The following is a 20545-nucleotide window of genomic DNA, read 5'->3' as shown; positions in this document are numbered from 1 at the left end:
ACTCTGACTAGCACGTGGCACTGGTAGCAATCCTGAGATTACTACCTTTGGAGGTCCTATTTTTTAATTTACCTCCTAACTCCCTATATTCAGCTTTTAGGACCTCATCCCATTTTTTACCTATATCGTTGGTACCTATATGCACCACAACTGGCTGTTCACCCTCCCCTTCCAAGATGTTCTGCAGCCGCTCGGAGACATCCTTGACCCTTGCACCAGGGAGACAACACACCATCCTGGAGTCTCGTTTGCGGCCGCAGAAACGCCTATCTATTCCCCTTACAATAGAATCCCCTATTACTATAGCTCTACCCCTCTTTCCCCCCGTCCTGTGCAGCAGAGCCACCCCTGGTGCCAGGAAGTTGGCTGCTGCTGCCTTCCCATGGTAAGCCATCCCCCCCATCAGTACCCAAAGCGGTATATCTGTTTGAGAGGGGGATGGCCACAGGGGACCCCTGCACTACCTGCCTGCTCCAGCACTGCAATGCGGTCTGCCAGTAGCTGCAACTGGACACACTTCTTGCACACATGGTTGTCAGGGACACAGGAAGTGTCCCTGAGTTCCCACATAGCGCAGGAGGAGCATACCACGGCACCGGGCTGTCCTGTCATGACTTACCCTTTAATTAATTGCAATTAAATTAAATCAAATCAATCCCACCAACTACACTACAGTTAAATGTTATATTTAAGGGCCCTGGTTTACAAACAGTCCCCGCTACACCACAGAGACTTTAAAAACTATAAACCACAGAGTTAAAGTTTATAAAGAGAGAAATACTCACCAACCAATCACTTACTTGCTTTCTGGTGATGTCACACTTCGATTACTTTTTACTTCTCTCCTTCCCTCTGAGTTCAGAGACTGAGGCCCACCTGGTCTGTTGGAGCCTTTTATACTGTCACCGCTCCGTGATTCCCACCGCCGCTCGCGCCGCACTGAGGCCTACCTGGCCTCTTGGAGCCTTTTATACTGTTGCCGCTCCGCGATTCCCGCCACCGCTCGCGCCACACTGAGGCCTACCTGGTCTCTTGGAGCCTTTTATACTGCCGCCGCTCCGCGATTCCCACCACCTTGTACAGTTCTAGGGCACCAACTAGGGTTATGCATCCTGAAAACTTTCTAATACTGTAGGGGTGATGTTTACCCTGCCTGCTTGATGTAAACCAGGTGGGCAGGCAGTTAAATTCACCTATACGACTCACCCGCTGACTTCCTGCCCCGCTCCCGCAAGTTACAATTTTAACCTGCTCTTCTGAGCAGGAGCGAAGGACACCCACCGGAAACCAGGAGGGCCCTTCTTTAAATCTGCAGATCTGGCTGTGATGACATCCTTAGGGCCCATCTGCTTTTTAACCATGGGCCTGAGCAGGGAAGCAATTGTGGCTTTTCTGCTAGGCCAGTCTAACAGGAAGAGGAATCTGGGCCAGAAGAGGCCCAACAAGATAAGTCTTTTACTTTTTTTTAAAGTTTCCTTATAGAGCCAGGAGTGCCCTGGATCCAAAAGAAAGTTTAATCATCTCGTGCCACGGGTTCCCCCTCCTCAGATCGCGAGGCTCTCATGAAACCCCCTGCCCATGTCTTACCCAAAAGCCACGGACCGTGTTTTTGGTCTCCGTCAGCGGCCCCCTGCCACTCGACATTGCGCTCTCACCCACTGGCCAGTTGCTGCTCCCATCGGTTTTGGGTTAAAATCTCCCAGGCCCCATGCTACAGAGGTCAGAAGGGTTTGCTGCCCTCCTCAGTCCCCACCTGCCTGATTCCCGCTCTGATTTGAAATCGGGGCTTGTATGTTTATCACCCAGAAACCCCCTACCCCATTATTGCAGAGAATTACATAGAATGTTACAGCACAGAAACAGGCCATTCGACCCAACTGGTCTATGCTCCGCTCAAGCCCCCTCCCACCTTACTTCATCTCATCCTATCAACGTATCCTGCTATTCCTTTCTCCCTCATGTGCTTATCTAGCATCCCCTTAAATGTATATATGCTATTCGCCTCGACTATTCCATGTGGTAGTGAGTTCCATATGCTTACTACTCACTGAGCAAAGGCATTTCTACTGAATTCCTTATTGGATTTATTCGTGACTTTCTTATATTTATGGCCCCTAGTTTTGGATTCCCCCCAAAAGTGGAAACATCGGCCGTGATTTTATGAACCTTGACAGGTCCGTGGTGGGCGACGTCGGTGGCAGATCCCGACCCCTCTGCTGTCTCCTTCCCAGCCTCTGAAATGAATTTCCCTTGATTGGGCTTGTTAAGCCCGTCCAGCGTGTTTGCCGGCCAATTAGAGGAAGCGGGTCTGGTGATATCATTCGACGACGCGTCATCAGCCAGGTTCCTTAAAGGGACCATGGCCAACTTTATTTTGACATTTGTGTTGTCAGTGTTCTACAGCATTGAGGTGCTGCAAACACTGACAAGCACTGCACAGAGATGCAGGGCTGCACCCAGGCTCTCCCATGACTCCCCCCATATGCTTCCCATGGGCGGAAGAGACCACCCCAGGTGACCAACACAGCCTGGTTGCACATTGCAGAGGTGGGCACAAGCAGGGATGTGGTCAGGTGGACCTGGGTGCAGTGCCGCAAATGGTTCAATGATCTCAGTAGATCACAAAACGTTAGTACAAAGCCACACCCAACCTCATCTTGCTGTGCCTCTCATCACATCCCATCACTCTGCCTTCCCTACCCTACTCCTGCACATCTTTACTCACACCATCTTACCTTGCACCTCCAACCATCTCTCTCTATCTACATTATCACATCCCCATCTCACTATCCACCCCTCACACTCACCTCATCCTAGTGCAATCATACCAACTAACAACACACAAGGGTAGGTACTTGGGTGTCTTATGCAATTTTCATGTAAAGTTTCTGTGAATGTGGTGTCAAACATTGAAACCTTTATTTTCAACACTTTTCAACGTTCATGGACAGATTTGTGTGCACCTTTGGAAGTGGCTTAGTGAGTTGCAGTGAATGGTGAGACAGAACGGTACATCCCGCAATGGTGATGAGTGTGAAAGGAATGGCTTGGGCATTGTAGGGATGCTTTATGGTGTTGGTGTGGGGTGGTGCCAACCTGGCACATCATTTGGCAGCCAGGGTGTACAGCATCAAGTGAAGTAAATGTGGCTATGCTGAGGCCATCCCTGGCAGCAATGTGGTCGGGTGCTGATGCCCTGTGTCCTGTGCAGCATCAGGTGATTGAGGAGAAGGTTGGTGTTGTTGTTGGTGCTGCTGGTGTGCCTGGTGCTGCTGGTGTTGGGGCTGGTCATGGTGGGATTCTGAGGACCAAGGTGAGAGTGTGTAAAGTGTACCTATGCTGATGGAATAGATAGCAGGTGAAGTAGAGATGACAGAAGCGATCTGTCAATGGTGGGAGAGGTAATGAGGTCAGAATGGATGGAGACTTGTGTAAAGACTTGCAGCATCCTGAATCTGTAGTGGAAATGCAGTTTAGAGAAGCTTGTGGTTAAGGGAACATATCAATCAACTGGGAGCTTTGACTTGACATTTAAAGCTGTCAACTCATCAGCTGATTGAATGGCCACTGACCTCCCGCCTCAGCTTCACAGATGAGGTCGAGGCACATCGGGAAACGAGTGGGCAACCTGTCAAACCCAAAATGCTGGGGAAAAAAACCATTGATAAGTGGCTGTAAACAAGCCACTAATGACCTGAATTGGGTCCCCCGCTGTGAACCCACCGCTGCGTGTCAGGTCTGCTCAGCCCTGACAGACCAAACATCGGGGAAAGTCACGTGGCGGCGGATTTACAGCGGGGTCCTGACCCGCTGGGGGAAAAAACTTTCCCACCCAACCCGCCACCGATTGCGCCTGCTGACCCCCTGAAAAATCCAGCCCATTTTCTCTACGCCTACTCTATCAAGCCCCTTCATAATTTTAAAGACCCCTATTAGGGCACAGCTAAGTCTTCTCTTTTCTAGAGAAAACAGTACCAGCCTGTTCAGTCTTTTCTGATAGTTGTACTCTCTCAGATCTGGTATCATCATCCTTATAAATCTTAATTGCACTTTCTCCAGTGCTTTCACGTCCTTTTTGTAATATGGCCTCTAAGTTTTGCATGTTTGCTGTGAGACTGAAGCATTTGGGTAAGGATTGTTCCACTTGTTTTGTGCATCAAAAGTCTCATGCATTCCAATATTCAGATCTGGAAAGTGCAACCAACAGTACTATTCAATTTTACTCATTAAGAATTACAGTTGAAGAAACAATTAAGATTTGTCTTAAGAGGAACGTTCTTTAATTTTTTTGTATGTTTGAACTGTTAAGTTAGTAGTAGTAATATTTTCCTAAAATAACACTGTTGGATCTTGCCACATGCTATCTAGTTTTCCCAAGTTATTTTCTCTTCTTTTCCTCCGGAGTCTCTGTATGTAATATCCCCTTTCTAGTTGAGAGGATAGCGACCGGGGGGTAATTTTAACCTAACACGCCTTTCGGGACACCCAGCTTTACACCCGCCCAATATTACTCTCCATTGGGTTCAATGGAGAGTAAAATCAGGCAGAGTGTAAAACCAGCGTTGCACCCGATCCCGTTAGTTTCCCGACGGGCAGATTAGGTTAAAACTGCACCCCGCCCCCCCACCCCATCTAGGTTTCAGTCCTCCACCAATACTAATCTATTATTTGCTACTGTGCAGTTCACAAGACTGGGACACTGGGCCTCCGAGTTTTCCTTCTTTTACATGAAGAAGTAGCTGTCTCCTTCTCAATGACGCAGCTGAGATCTATGTGGAGAATCTTGGGTGTCCAGGATTCTATGAACCTGTGGCTCTAAAATGCTATGCTGACATATTGCATGAGGAAATCTCTACAGTATATAATGCTGTTTGAATGGAAACTGTACACCTGCTTCTAAGAAACAAATCCAATCTGGCAAAGCAATAATTGTGTTATTTTTCTTGAATAAGCATTCCAGATGAAAACTGAAAAGTATCTGGCAACTGAGTAGAAAACTCTTTTGTTCTCAATATTTTCACTACCTGGAATAATTTTTGAAATTATTATGCTAAACGTGACAGAGAAGAAATTAGGGAATTTGGCTGTCAGTCTTCATAATGGATTCTGTGAAAATGCAACTAGCTTAAAGGAGATGAAAAATTCATTAGTGTGAGCACTAGCTGATTGCTTTATGCTATTAAGTATTTGAGCATGTAAATTGGAAAACTATCAGATGAAAAATAGAAATATCTGTGCCACTTATTAGACAATAATTTCCTTCATTAAACAAGATGTGCAGTCATTATACCACTGTTGAACAGACATTTAAATGTATTCTACAGGCTAGGAATAACTAGTTTCATGAGAATATCAAATGAATCATTTTAATCTCTCTTTATTGAAAATATTGTCCAAGAGGAGCCTGTCTTTGTTTCTATAGTTCTATAGTATTCACTATGGATTGACATCAAAAATGGCTGTGAAGTAAGATGAGGAGAATTCTAAAATTCCTGGGTGTGAATAATTCACTCAACCTCCACCCCACTTCCATGTACAACCTCCACCCAACTTCCATGTACTATGTGCACACAGTTATTGCTATTTTTGCTTGCATTTATATTAATCTACAAACAAAATCGACTACTTCAAAGCATAAATTATATCCAAGTAATTTCCATTATGTTTTTGTATAGTTTAGGGGAACTGAACACTGATTTAAATTATACAAAAGAGCTCCTAAATTATAGAGATAGGCATTCAAAGTTCTTTGAAATCTGAACCACAAAAGCTGGTTCAGCAAATAGCCAAATCTGCATCCTTGTGAAATTTTTCACAGGAAAATTAGAACAAAGTATTCTCACCAACTTAAGTTCAAGATTCTCATTGCTGCTTCTCAACACAAAAAATACTTTTGTTAACTTCCACTAAAATGATTCATATTTTTTTTCATGTCTTTCAAAAGGACTGATTACCCTGACTAGCTCTTGTGCTCATTAATGAGAATCATTACCTAGGCTAACTGTAGGCAAGATGCTGTCTCCTGCTTCTTCACAGAAAGAGGCATCTGTAGCTCCCTCACTAGTTTGATAAGAAAATGCACTGCCCATTGTGGTACTGAAACATACCAGTTCCAGCTTCAATTCCCAGTAACTGTTGCACTTGCTAACCTCAAAGAGTGCAGCATTTGGGGCACCACAGCTTCCCTAGGTTGCAGAGGAAAATATCAACCAAGATTCCCACTCCTGGTTGCTTTCTAATGACTCCTGTTGGAGAGAGTGTTCAAGTATGGATGTTTGGTGTGAACAGAATTGGGCACATGTGATGCCCCTAAAGTCGCATAGCTTGTCAACAAATAACAGAAAATGCTGGAAAAACTCAGCAGGCCAGGCAACATCCGTGGAGAGAAAATAGAGTCAACGTTTTGGGTCAAACCCTTTGTCAAGACTGGAAAAGCACAGGAAATGAAATAGATTAAGAGGCCAGGCTGGGAGAGAACAAAAGAGAAGTGAAGAGACATTAAGAGGTATTCAAAACGAGACGAGATGGTGATAAGACTAGTGGAGACAAAAGACGGCTCTAGATTAAGTGTGAAATGCGCTGGCAGAATGGGAGACAGCTGCCATGTAGGAGAGAAGAAAAGGGGGAAGGAAAGGGCCAAAACAAAGGTGTGGATAAAAAAATAAGTAAAAATGTAATGAGGCCGAGGTTATGATCTGAAATTGTTGAACTCGATAGAGTCTGGAAGGCTGTAAAGTGCCTAATTGGAAGATGAGGTGCTGTTCCTCAAGCTTACGCTGAGCTTCTGTGGAACAATGAGGTCTGAGTGAGAACGGGGCGGTGAATTAAAATGACAGGTGACCGGAAGCTCGGGGTCATCCTTACGGACTGAATGGAGGTGTTCCGCAAAGCGGTCACCCAATCTGCGTTTGGTCTCCCCAATGTAGAGGAGACCGCATCGTGAGCAGCGAATACAGTATACTAAATTGCAAGAAGTACAAGTAAACCGCTGTTTCACCTGGAAGGGGTGTTTGGGGCCCTGGACAGTGGAAAGGGGGGAGGTATAAGGGCAGGTGTTGCATCTCCTGCGCTTGCACGGGAAGGTGCCAGGCGAAGGGGAAGGGGTGCTGGGGGGTGATAGAGGAGTGGACTAGGGTGTCTCGGAGGGAGCGGTCCCTACGGAATGCTGAAAGGGGAGGGGAAGATGCGTTTGGTGGTGGGATCACTTGAGGTGGTGGAAATGGCGGAGGATGATCCGTTGAATGTGGAGGCTGGTGGGGTGAAAGGTGAGGACAAGGGGAACCCTATTGTGGTTCTGGGAGGGAGGGGCAGGGGTGAGGGCAGAAGTGCGGGAGATAGAACGGACACGGTCGAGGGCCGTGTCAACCACAGTAGAGGGGAAACCTCGGTTGAGGAAAAAGGAAGACATGTCGGAAGCACAGGTGTGGAAGGTGGCATCATTGGAGCAGATGTGGCGGAGATGGAGAAACTGGGAGAATGGAATAGAGTCCTTACAGGAGGCGGGGTGGGAGGAAGTGTAGTCCAGGTAGCAGTGGGCTTGTAGTGAATGTTGGTCAATAACCTATCCCCAGAGATGGAGAAGTCGAGGAAGGGAAGGGAAGGGAAGAGTCAGAGATGGACCATGTGAAGGTGAGGGAAGGGTGGAAATTGGAGGCAAAGTGAATGAAATTGTCTAGTTCAGGGCGAGAGCAGGAAACAGCACTGATACAGTCATCAATGTACCGGAAAAAGAGGTGAGGGAGGGGACCCGAGTAGGACTGGAACAAAGAGTGTTCCACATATCCCACGAAAAGGCAGGCATAGCTAGGACGCATGCGGGTACCCAGAGCAACACCTTTGATTTGGAGGAAATGAGTGGAGTCAAAGGAGAAGTTGTTCAATGTGAGAACAAGTTCAGCCAGGCGGAGGAGAGTAGTGGTGGATGGGAACTGCTCGGGCCTCTGTTCAAGGAAGAAGCGGAGCGCCCTCAGGCCATCCTGGTGGGGAGTGGAGGTGTAGAGGGATTGTACGTCCATAGTGAAAAGGAGGCGGTTGTGGCCAGGAAACTGGAAACTGTTAAAGTGGCGGAGGGCGTCCGAAGAGTCGCGGATGTAGGTGGGAAGAGACTGGACAAGGGGAGAAAAGATAGAGTCGAGATAGGAAGAGATAAGTTCGGTGGGGCAAGAACAGGCTGAAATGATGGGTCTACCAGGGCAGTCCTGTTTGTGGATCTTGGGAAGGAGGTAGAAGCAGGCTGTGTGGGGTTGGGGAACTATGAGGTTGGTAGCTTGTCAACATTTGGGCTGCCAGCAACTGTGAAACTCCACCCCAACATAAGTCAGTAGAAGTTACTATAATAAATATAGAGGAAAGAGAAATGAAAGGAAGAGCAAAACACATCTTAGTTTAATACAAATCATACATGCCTTGTGGTGCTGTCTGTATCCATTGAATGATGGCCCAGGGATAAGCGGAGGAGTGCATCCAAACAAGGGTGGGAAGTGAGAGGCAAGCAAAGGCCAAGCCTCATAGCAGATCATAAGGTGCAGGGATTGAAGGAGTGGCAGGTTACAACTAGACGCAATGGTTGCAGCAATAGAATCGGGAAAGTGTTGGGGCTGTGAGGGAAAGAGCCAATAGTTCAACTGCAGAGTTAAAACACCTGTACTTCCCTGTGTTTGCTGTGCTGCTACTGCTATGGAGGGCAAAACTGTCATGGCAGCAGAAGTCGATCTTTTTTCCCCAGTGCCTGCTTTGTTGTTTTATACAGTGGAGACACGGAAACAATTAAAAATGTAAGATGATTATTATTTTAATATATGATTAGTAGTTTTTGCAAAAGAATCACTGAACCAATCAGAAAGCTCAGAGATAAGCCTACAGTCATGCAGAACAGGCATATGAATGTTACTGCATAGATTGTTAATCAATAGTATATAATGGCATCCGAGAAGCTTTATTACTTCATATTATGTTATGTTCTGGCATCATATTACAGGAGCTGAAAACATAAAATGATATTGAGCACAGGGAACTTGAATATCTTTATTTCACCCACAGAATTGTAGATTTTGTGGGACAGGTCCCCACCAAATGCAACTGATGCTATGGTAATCAATTCCTTTAAAAAGAAACAGATAAATATCTGGTTAAAATACATTAAAAGTTATGAGTAAATATAGGCATGGATTAAGAAGTGTCATCTGTTGGGCAGTGCTGAATAATGTGGATTGTAGTGTTAGATTGACGTCTTGGAGTTTTGCTGCATTGCAGTAAGCAGTCCAAGTAGCTATTGCACAGAATTTAATTTTGTTAGAAAATTTGCCAGCGATTATTTACCTTTAAGAGATCCAATTAATCGGATAGACTCCATAATGCAAATTGTATATTGTCTACAGATGGAGTAGTGTTGGTACATAGATGCAATTTTTTGATTAAATTTCTCTTTAAGAACTTCTAAACTTGAAAATGATTCATTCCAATTTAAAATTGATCATTAAAAACATGAAATGTTGTAAATGCACAGCTGATCTAGTCAAGAGAAAAGATGGGTTAAAGTTTCAGGTGTAAGTCATTTGTCAGAGTCATGAAGGGATGACAGCTGAATGGTTAATCTACCTTTTCTCTTTTGAGATGCTAATTGCTGTGTATTTACAGCACACTGTTTTTAATTCCCTTTTTCTTTTTATCTAAAATTGAAGCTCTATTTCAAATAGTAATTAAGTTGTGTTGTTAGAAAAAAATTATCTAAATTGCTTCACTTTCTCCTGACAGATGCAGAGGTGGTATATCGGATCAGAGATGGGCATGTGATCAAACTGAATATAGAAACAAATGAAACAACCGTGTTGCTGGAAAACAGCACATTTGTAAGTAAATTAATTTGCATATGTGTTTATTTCATTTCAAGATGTTTTTTTTTTTGATTATACTTAAAAGGAACTATTACATTTCATGAACAACTGTACAAGGTGTGTACAAGCTTCAAAAGTAACAGCATTTACCAACTAGAATCAAACCATGCTACCATGTTTGCAGATATCTATAAGCACACTAGTTTTCCAGCATCATGGTCTATTGTGGCGATTTTTGAGGGATAAAAGTGGGGTATTTGTGGCATAGAAGGCTGAAATTTGGGGTGTTAGTCAGCTATATCTTCTAAAATACACACTAAGTTCTGGTGGAACTGGTGCTAATATATGCCTGCACCTAAAATGATGCTTGAATAAAAATGACAGGATAATGAGGGCAAAAGCAGTTGTCTCAGAAATTCCATCAGGATAAGGCTACACCAAAGGAGAAGCTCAGTGAGGAGGAACCTTTCCACCAGACTCCACAGACAATTCCACTCCTTTGATGATGTATCAGTGCCTCATTAATAAATGCAAATTGGGGTCCGATGACATAGTTACAACCCCTAATGCCATTTCCGTCTCTGTCCACATTGCTGCCATCAGTTCCTGCTCCCGCCAACAAACAATGGGTGGGACAAGTCGGAAGGCAGCCATGTCCAATTATTTAAAGGGATCCACAGATGTTCTCACGTAAAACTATATAAAGTTATGAGAGACATTAATGGCCCTAAATTTCCAATCGGAGGCTTCCTGCGGGTGGATGCCTCCCATCAGAAAACAATCTATGAACTTACCTGCTGGTTCCGTAGGTCCAGAGGCTTGATATCCTGGGCCTCTCCTCTTCGAAATGCGTAGAGGCCCAGGTATCCCAGGGGTGCATGCGGTTCACAAGTGCCCTTGTGATCACGTGGGCCAGGCAAAACAATGAAAGAAGGGAATCCCCCATCATACTTTTGACAGGTCTGTACAGACAGAACTGTCAAAAGTATGAATGGGAATCACATTTAAAAACACACTGAAACATTTTTTTTTTTAATTACATATTTAAAATGCCATTTATTTAAATATTTTAAACAATAAATTATTTTTTTCAAAAAATCAGATTTTTGTTTTTACAGGGCTAAAAATAAACTAACCTTGTTTAAGAGTATTTTTAATTTATAATTAGTGATCAAATTTAATTTTTCTATTTTTTAAAACTCTTATGCTAGTAAAAGCAGGCCTCACGCCTTTTACCAGGCGTAATAATTTGACAGGCTTTCAGTGGGCGGAGGTTGTGCAAAAAGTACAGCTCGCCACCCGTGGAGGCACTTTTCTTGGACTTGGGGATGATTGGGCAAGAGAATTCTTGACAGATTGCAAGTGCCAGGTTTCAACATATGCACTTCGTATGCCTGAAACCGGCAGTTGTGCGGCCCCTATGGGCACGTATGCACCTCGTACACACCCGTGGGGGTCGGAAAATCTGGCCCATTTTGTTTACATTAGATAGTGCTTTTTTTTACTTACATGACTTCAAACTGCTTGTAATTGCTGTTGGACTTCCTGAACTCTTAAGGGGCTTCTGGCATCACACTTATTGTTTCATGGGGGTCCTTCTGGGAATTCTACTTTGGCAAGAGGTGGAGTCGCAGGGGCAGGAGGAAGGAGCAAACAGGGCTGCAGCTGGTTGGAGAGCTATTGGGAGGAGGTGACTCACCAAAATTCTTATCTTCCTAAAAGAGTTTATAGACCAAAGACAATGTAGAATTACATAGGATAAATGTTGTGTATGTAATATGTGCGCTACTTTGAACCTATGGACAGGACTGCACTACTTGTAGGGCGTAGTGATACGCAGTACCACTCCTGGCCATAGGGGTATAAATAGTACTGTGGGTACTGATCTCCCCTCAGTTCCCGCCTGTGGGCATGAAGTAAAGACCTACGTGTAGTCCCTACCTCCAACCAGTAAAGACCTGTTTGAGTTATACGTTTAAGTCTTTGTGTTAATTGTTCAATACAATACACATACTTAACACTGGTGACGAGTCAGGTTCTTACCCTGCGGCAGTTGAAGAGAGGTTTCAAACCTCACCACCCCACTAGAAGCGACAGGCTTAGGACTCTGAAGCCTCCATCAGCGACTGAGCACTGGAGTGCTGCAGCCATCCTGACAGCTTCCAGCGACTGACAGAAGTCTTTCTGCAGTTTCCTTGTTCAACCTAGGTGGTGGGGTAAGCCGTGCAGCGTTGGCTGCAAAGACAGGGCTGGGGAAGTCGGAGCAGATAAGGGCCATCGATCGCGATCGGAGATAAGGCCGGGCCGCCTTCAAGTGCGAGGCGCAGCGCGGGCCAGCGATCGGGACCAAAGATAAGGGCCGCACTCAGACTGAAAGGCGCGGCGGCTGCAGAAGCTCAAGGTGCGAGAGCCGCGGTGCACAGCGCGGGCTATCGATCGCAAAGATAAGGGCCGAGAGCCGCTTCGGTCGGGAGCCACTTCGCGATCCAGCGATCGCATCCGCTGATAAGGGCCGCACTCGGGCGATCGCGGCGAAGATAAGGGCCGCACTCGGGGGCTGAAGGGAGACGGCGTCGGGGGACGGGTGAAGACCGCCAAGCGCGGGAAAACCGCCATTTTGTGGGCGGAGGACGACGGCAAGAGCGGGAAGCCGCCATCTTTGATAACAAGTAAAGAAAATAAAATCTGAGAAATTGCAAATCTACAATGCCTAAACACGGGAATATTAGCACCTTTGATAGTGACCTCGAAGATTGGGCCATATATGTTGAAAGAGTAAAAAATTATTGTAAGGCCAATAAAATTCGTGACCAAGATAAAGCTCTAACATTATTAAATTTAATGGGTGCGAAGACATACGGGCAATTGAAACACCTGTTATCACCAGATGAACCGGCGGATAAGACGTTCGATGAGATTGTTACTGTCCTGAAAGATCATCTAAACCCCACGCCGCTGATGCTAGCGGAACGATTTAAATTTTACGACAGAAGGCAGCTACAGCATGAAAGCAATGCTGAATATTTGCTGGAATTGCGTAAATTAGCGAAATATTGCCAGTTTGGAACGGGACTGACAGATGCACTACAAGACAAATTTGTGTGTGGTTTATTTAAACAGGATACACAAAAGCGACTGCTCGAGGAGAATGAGCTGACGCTTGAGAAGGCGGTCACTATGGCAGCAGCACACGAAGCCGCAGCGAGAGGCACGGCAGTAATGCAGCTACGGTCACCGGAGCTCAGTGCACACAAATTGGGTGTGAGTTCTGGCAAATGTTATCGTTGTGGAAAGACAACGCATGATCAGAACCAGTGTTGGTTTAAAAACCAAGAATGTAGAACTTGTGGTAGGCTTGGACATATAGCTAGAGTATGCAGGTCAGGGAAGAAGACCAGCAACAAGAAGTCACCGCAAGGAAAATACGCAAAAGTACACAAGGTGGCCGAACAGGAGTCCGATTCAGACGCTAGCAGTAATGAACTGGCTGGCTTAAGCAGTATTGAACTGGCTAGCTTAAGGGTACTCAACGTTGGTAAGGGTGCAGACCTCCAGACAATTTGGGTCACTCTTCAGATAGAAGGAGTCCAAGTAAAACTGGAATTGGACACTGGATCGGCATTGACGGTCATAAATAAGAAAGATTATGGAAGGTTATTCCAACATATTCCCCTACAGGATACGGAGCTCATATTGAAAACATACACGGGGCAAAGAGTGTACCCCATCGGGAAAATTGAGGTCACAGTGGTCCACAAGGGCGAAGAAAGTCAAATAATGGACTTATATGTGCTATCTGAAGGAGGTCCTCCACTACTAGGACGGGAGTGGATTAGGAAAATGAATATCGACTGGCATTTCCTACAAACAATAACGAGTGAGAACTCGGTGAACATAATCAACCCAGACTCTGGAACTGATGATGGTAAGACCAACCCGTGTGCAAAAGACAAAGTTTCAGCACAGAATTCCACTGAGATAGAGAATTCTGAGTCTGTCCAGTCTACTGACATGCACATTTCTGAGGGACACCAGGCTCGAACTCAACTCCATTTCAAACTGCAACAGCAATTAGAACAAATGATTCGCCGTTTTGAGCAAGAGATGAATGCGACGAAAGAGTTCTTTGATATAGAGTGGGAACATCTGGAAAGACAACAGAAGCAGCTGCTGGAGCAAATGGAGCAGGAGCACACAAAACGTCTGATGTCAGAGGAGTTAACGGTCAGCCAACTCCTGCATATGCTGAAGGACAGGACTCTGAAATGGGAAAAACTTGAACACGAACTTCAATATTCAAACGAAAGGGGTTCGGAGCTCTCAAAGGTTATTGGAAGAGCTGAGGTGGCAACACAGACTGAGATGACTGCAACAGAGCAGCCCTTGGATGCCAAAAGTACGCTGACTCACGTCAACGTAGAACAACAGACCGCTGAAACAGCTGCTCCGGTAGAGGGATTGAATAGTCCGATCAATCAATCTCCAAAAGAAGTTGAAGTAGTAAAATCTCAAATGAGGTCATTAGTAAACGACTTGCTGAAAGCCCAGAAAAAGCTGGATGAAGAGGTACGCATGAAGAAGTCTCTTCAGGAAAGATGTCTGGACTTGGAACAAAAGCTGGCTAACGCCCAGCTGGGTATGGAAGAAATAGAAGACCCTCTCGCTGGCCTAGATCAGGACGACACCGAATATTACCATGACCTATTGAGTGACACTGAATATTATAGTGACCTGGTCTGCCCAGCTTGTGATGAAAACTCCCAAAGTGCAGAAATCAGGATGAATCACTTAAAGTCTAAGGAACATAGGGAGATGGTGGCGCTACAGCTGGCAGCTGACAGGGGAGCCCAGAGAGTCTCTAAGAAGCAGAAAAGGAAAAGACGAAGCAGAAGATGATAACCATCTGAACCATTATCACCCCTACCAGATCACACACGTGGTCCCTCCGAACGGAGCCAAATCAGTTCGGAAGTTCAAGCCGTTAAATCCATGAAAGGACTATTGAATGAGTCACTCCAGCAACGTGAACCGACTACACCACAGAGATTGAATCTGTGAACTGTTTTCCGCAGAGACTGAATCTGTGATCTGTTTTGACATGAAGTTATCTATGTATCTATGTTATTCTGTTATGTAAACCTGAAGTTATATATGTATATATGTTATTACGTTATGTTAAATGGGGAGATGACTGTAAAGCTAAGGGAGGAATGTTGTGTATGTAATATGTGTGCTACTTTGAACCTATGGACAGGACTGCACTACTTGTAGGGCGTAGTGATACGCAGTACCACTCCTGGCCATAGGGGTATAAATAGTACTGTGGGTACTGATCGCCCCTCAGTTCCCGCCTGTGGGCATGAAGTAAAGACCTACGTGTAGTCCCTACCTCCAACCAGTAAAGACCTGTTTGAGTTATATGTTTAAGTCTTTGTGTTAATTGTTCAATACAATACACATACTTAACAATATACAGCACAGAAACAGGCCATTCGGCCCAACCAGTTCAAGCCGGTGTTTATGCTCCACTCAAGCCTCCTCCTGTCTTTCCTCTTCTAACTCTAACAGCATAACCCTCTATTCCCTTCTCCCTCATATGCTTATCTAGCCTCTTAAATGCATCTATACTATTCGCCTCAACCACTCCCTGTGGTAACGAGCTCCACATTCTCACCACTCTCTGGGTAAAGAAATTTCTTCTGAATTCCCGATTTGATTTCTTGGTGACTATCTTATATTGATGGCCTCTAGTTTTGTTCTCCTCCACAAGTGGAAACACTCTCTCTGTTTACGCTATCAGAACCCTTCATAACTTTAAAGATCTCTAGTAGGTCACCTCTCAGCCTTCTCTTTTCAAGAGAAGAGAGACCCAGCCTGTTCATCCTTTCCTGATATGTATAGCCTTGCATTTCTGGTATCATCCTTATAAATCTTCTCTGCACCCTCTCCAGTGCTTCTATATATCCTTTTTATAATATGCCAACCAGAACTGTACACAGTACTCCAGGGTTTGATACAAGTTTAACTAACTTCTCTAATTTTCAATTCTATCCTTCTAGAAATAAATCCTAGTGCTAGGTTTGCATTTTTTTTATGGCCTTATTAACCTGCATCGCTACTTTCAGTGATGTGTGTATTTGTAGTCCCTTTGCTCCTCTGTCCCACTTAGATTCTTATTTTCCAAGTAATATGTGAACTCCTTATTTTTCTCATAAAATGCAATAGCTCACACTTATCTGTGTTGAAATTTATTTGCCAATTATATGCCTATTCTGCAACTTTATTAATGTCTTCTTGTAATTTGTTGTGGTCCTCCTCCGTGTTGACTGTCCCCTCAATTTGGTATCATACACAAATTTAAAAATTGTGTTTTTGATTCCAAAGTCTAAATCATTAGTATAATTTGTGAACAACAGAGGTTCCAGCACTGATCCTTGTGGGACCCCACTTTCCACCTTCTGCCACTTTAAATAGCTACCCTTTACCTCCTGCTCTCTGCTTTCTGTCTTGCAGCCAGCTAGCTATATATTCTGCTACTTTTCACCGAACTCCACAAGCTTCTGACCTTATTCATTAGTCTATTATGTGGCACTTTATCGAAGGCCTTTTGGAAATCTAGATAAATGACATCTACTATATTACCCTTGTCGACCCTCTCTGTTACCTCGTCAAAGAATTCAATGAGGTTTGTCAAGCAAGACTTTTCCTTTTGAAATCTATGCTGACTATTCATTATTGGGCCAGATATTCCGATCCCTACAGGCGTGTACACAGCACGTACACACCTGTAGGGACATCGGAAATGCCGGTTTCAGGCATACACAGCGCATGCGCTGAAAACCGGCATTTCCGATCTGTCAAGAATGCTCTGTGGATGGATAGTTCCGCTTTCTGGAGATCCTCCGCCCGCAGAAAACCCTTAGGGGTTGATTTTAACTCAGCCGTGAGGCAGGCTTTGATGTGTGTGGGGGGGGTTTAAAAAAAAAAAAAAAAACCCACGCAAAACCTGGGGGTCGGGACCCCCCCCCGGTTCCCGACACCTAGCCATTTTAACCCAGGCATGTCTGATGGTCCCGAATCAGTCCCGCCTGCAACAGGCGGGACTAGTCTTTAGGGTCCTTAAACAGCACTAATTGGCCTTTATAATGCCATTTTAACAGGCCCTTGCATTTTTAACCATTTTCCCACGTAAAGCACGCCTGGTGCGGATCACGCCTGTGAAAACTGGCATGAGCACTATCGGCTTGCTGACCATCAGCAGCAGGTCAACTATTAAAGAGGAGATTTGATCAGTCATCATTTGCAGGTGGCAGGACTTTGTTGTTTCAGGCCTGGGGCAACTTTTACCTGGCTTAACCACACCTGTGGAAGGTTGGAGCCTCACACACATCTCCAGTGTGACCTCCTGGGAAACCCCGCTCGCCACCTTCACTCAGCGCTTCCTCAACGGAGGCATATACCAGAAGCATGGGAGCCATTTATTTCCTTCCCTTCTGGGCATTAGATGAGCTCGAACACCAGCCGTGGCACCAGCAGAACCAGGAACAACAGCAGCAGCAACAGGAGCGCCAGGCTGCTGCTCACCCACCTGAAGCAGCACAGGCCAGAAGGGGCCAGCACTTGGAAGTGGCTTGAGAGCACCTTGCTGCACATCAGGGGGGCCATGGGGACCCGTATCTGCACTGGCTGTCCTACTCAGAAGGACTTCCATGAAGGCCTGGTTTCTCTGTTCAATAGATGCCCATCGCTCAAGAGATGTCATTCTATTATGAACACTCACCATGTTTTCCATACCCTGGCGACTTATCTCCTCCATGGAGGTTTCCATTCTTTCCATGGTGATGCGTTCATGCGCCAATGACTCCACAAAGGCTCTGCTCATGTTCGCTATGGACTCCTCCATTCGCTCCACACTCACATCGACCCTGGAGACAAAACCTGCCAGAGTCTCCTGCATCTGTTCCTGGAGTTCCAGCCCCGCTGATCTTATAGATGGACCCAGAGGCAGAGGGTCGACATACAGCTGAGCTATGCTGGCAGAGTCCTGCGCCCTCCGACTAGCACTCTCCACTGCTGTCCTTGTCTCCACAATCTGCTGATGCTCACTTGTGAGCTGTGATACACCAGGTGATAACACTACTCTATGTCCCGAAGGTCCCACCGAGGTGTGAGTGTCTGCGCTGGTGCTGGGTGCGCTGAATACTGCTGACGCTGCGCCCTCAGAGGTTGCAGATTCCTCCGAGGAGTCTGGAAGCTCAGGCTCTTCCTCCTGGACAGTGGGGACAGGGGCTCTCGATGGTCCTGTGGGGGAGTAAAGGAAAGAGTTGGAGATGTGAGGTTAAGGTTACATGCACATTGCATATTGCAGATGATCATAGGTCCATCTGTTATAGCTTCAGAATCATTATCAGTGACTCATGCAATGTCAATGAGAGAGATGGAAAACTATTCTGTCACCAGCTTGCTGTGATGCACCCGTCTGTCCGTCCCCCACTTGCGCCTCATCCTCCAGTCCAATGATCTCCAGGACCGCCTCCTCCCAGGGGGTGAGGTAGGCTACTGATGGTGGCCATCCTCCTGTCCTCACTCGTTCTCTTTTATTGTGAGCTCTCTTTTCCTGCAATGAGGGAGACAAGTGGAGTTTGAGTGAGAATGAAGGAGTGAGTGTAGAGAATCCATAGCATAGATGCTTAGAAGGAGACAAAGATGGAGTGAGGTGGCAAGACCAAGGGCCCTCCCTGTGTGTTGTCAGTTGTTTTCATAGCATCAGAGTGATAGGGAGTGTGAGGGCTGCATAGTCGAATAGTTAGGTGAATGTGAGCATAGAGAGAGAGTGCATGGATGTCAGTGTCAAGTGGGATGTGGAGGAAGAGATTGCTAAAGCTGAGTGCTGGTGAGGAGAGGCAATAGAGATCAGATTGAGAGTGATGGGAACTTCATACTCACTTTTCCAGTGTGCTGAAGGTCATGAAATCTCTTCCTGCACTGTATCCAGGTTCTGCGGGTAGCTGATAAGGAGTTGACCTCCTTTGCCATTTGCAGCCACGCAGCCTTTGTCTGCTGGGGAGGCATCTTCCTCCCTGATGAAGGGAAGAGCACCTCCTTGTGAGCTCTTGCTCCCTCCACTGAAGCCTGCAGGGCAACGTCATCAAAACGGGGTGCAGACCTCGGTCTTTCTCTTGCCATTCTGCTTCCAGCTCAGTGTATCAGCAAATGCCAAAAGTTGGCAGCCTGCAGAAGAAGGAAGGCTTGTTGCAGACCCTAAATGCAGCAGCCATGATGACGTCATATTATGCGACTTTCTGACTGGAAATACTCATTTGCCAAGGGTTCCCACATGTTGGAAATCAATTGGCCAATTGAGTTAAAATTGCCAATTGAGTTAAAATTGCATCAATCTCACACACCCATTTAGATTCGTGTGGGAAGCACCAAATTCGGGGAACCTGACAATTCCCCGCTCCTGAGTTAAAATCGACCCCTTAGAGTTCTTGCACCTGGTAAAAGCAGGCGTAAGGCCTGCTTTTACCAGGATAAGAATCGAAAAAAGTAAAAAAAAAAATCACTCATTTTTCATTTAAAAATACTTTTAAAAAAAGGTAAGTTCATTTTAGCCCCGTAAAAAACTTTAAAAACTTTAATTATTTTTTTCAAAAAATTAAATTTTTGTTTAAAATATTGAATTTATTGTAATTTCAACTAATTTCAAAAATGTGATTTAAAAAAAATTATTTAATCTTTTAAAGTGTTTTCCTGGTGATCTCCATTCATATATTTGACAGGTTTATCTGTCAACTGCATGAAGGGAGATTCCCTTCTTTGATTGGCTCCCCATGGCCCATGTGATTCCAGGGACGCTTGCGAACTGCCTGCGCCCCTGGGATACGTAGGCCCTGCGCACTTTGAGTTGGAGAGGCCCAGCATCGGAACTATATGCACCTCGGGAGCCCTCAGGTAAGTGCGTAGATTTTTTCCAGATCGGAAAATACGGCCCATTATATTTTTGATTTCTAGATGTTTTTCTATTTTCTCCTTTAGTAGGGATTCCATTATTTCTCCTACCACCCATGTTAAGCTGGCCAAGTTATTAATTTGTTTTCTGCACTGCAGCCAGTTCCAGGGGCCAATGCTGGCATTTGCATTCTCTGCCACATCTCTTCATGCCTTTTGACTAATTTGTCTTTGTACCCAGCAGGGAAGAAGATCTCCTTCCTGCTGCTTGCATGGTCAACGAGCAACAAAAACAAAATACTTGCATTTATATAGCAGCTTTAACATAGTAAAAGGTCACAAGGCACTTCACAAGAGCGTTTATCAAACAAAATTTGACACCGAGCCACCTAAGGAGATATTAGGACAGGTGATCAAAAGCTTGGTCAAAGAGGTAGGTTTTAAGGAGCGTCTTAAAGGAGGAGAGGCAGAGAGCTTTAGGAAGAGAATTCCAGCGCTTAGGGCCTAGGCAGCTGAAGGCACGGTTGCCAATGGTGGAATGAAGAAAATCAGGGCTGCGCAAGAGGCCAGAATTGGAGGAGTGCAGAGATCCCCGAGGGTTGTAGGGCTGGAGAAGGTTACAGAGATAGGGAAAGATTCAAAAACAAGAATGAGATTTTTAAAATTGAGCCATTGGCGGACTGGGAGCCAATATAGGTCAGCGAGCACAGGGGCGATGGTTGAACGGGACTCGGTGCGAGTTAGGATGGACAGCAGAGTTT

At 45.4% G+C, this 20545-nt stretch overlaps 1 protein-coding gene across 1 annotated transcript in view; it reads left to right on the top strand.

Moving 5' to 3' along the window:
• Nucleotides 1-20545, top strand: part of dpp10 (dipeptidyl-peptidase 10 (non-functional)) — a 1285183-nt gene that overhangs the window by 616096 nt on the left and 648542 nt on the right. The window contains exon 4 of the mRNA XM_085986567.1: nt 9754-9848. Coding sequence (XP_085842693.1) covers nt 9754-9848 — 95 coding nt within the window. The remainder of the gene's footprint in view (nt 1-9753; nt 9849-20545) is intronic.

This window comes from Somniosus microcephalus, chromosome 4, assembly GCF_052327205.1.
Source record: "Somniosus microcephalus isolate GS21.2 chromosome 4, FLI_Smic_1.0, whole genome shotgun sequence".
NCBI lineage: Eukaryota > Metazoa > Chordata > Chondrichthyes > Squaliformes > Somniosidae > Somniosus > Somniosus microcephalus.
This window is presented reverse-complemented; position numbering and strand designations above follow the sequence as displayed.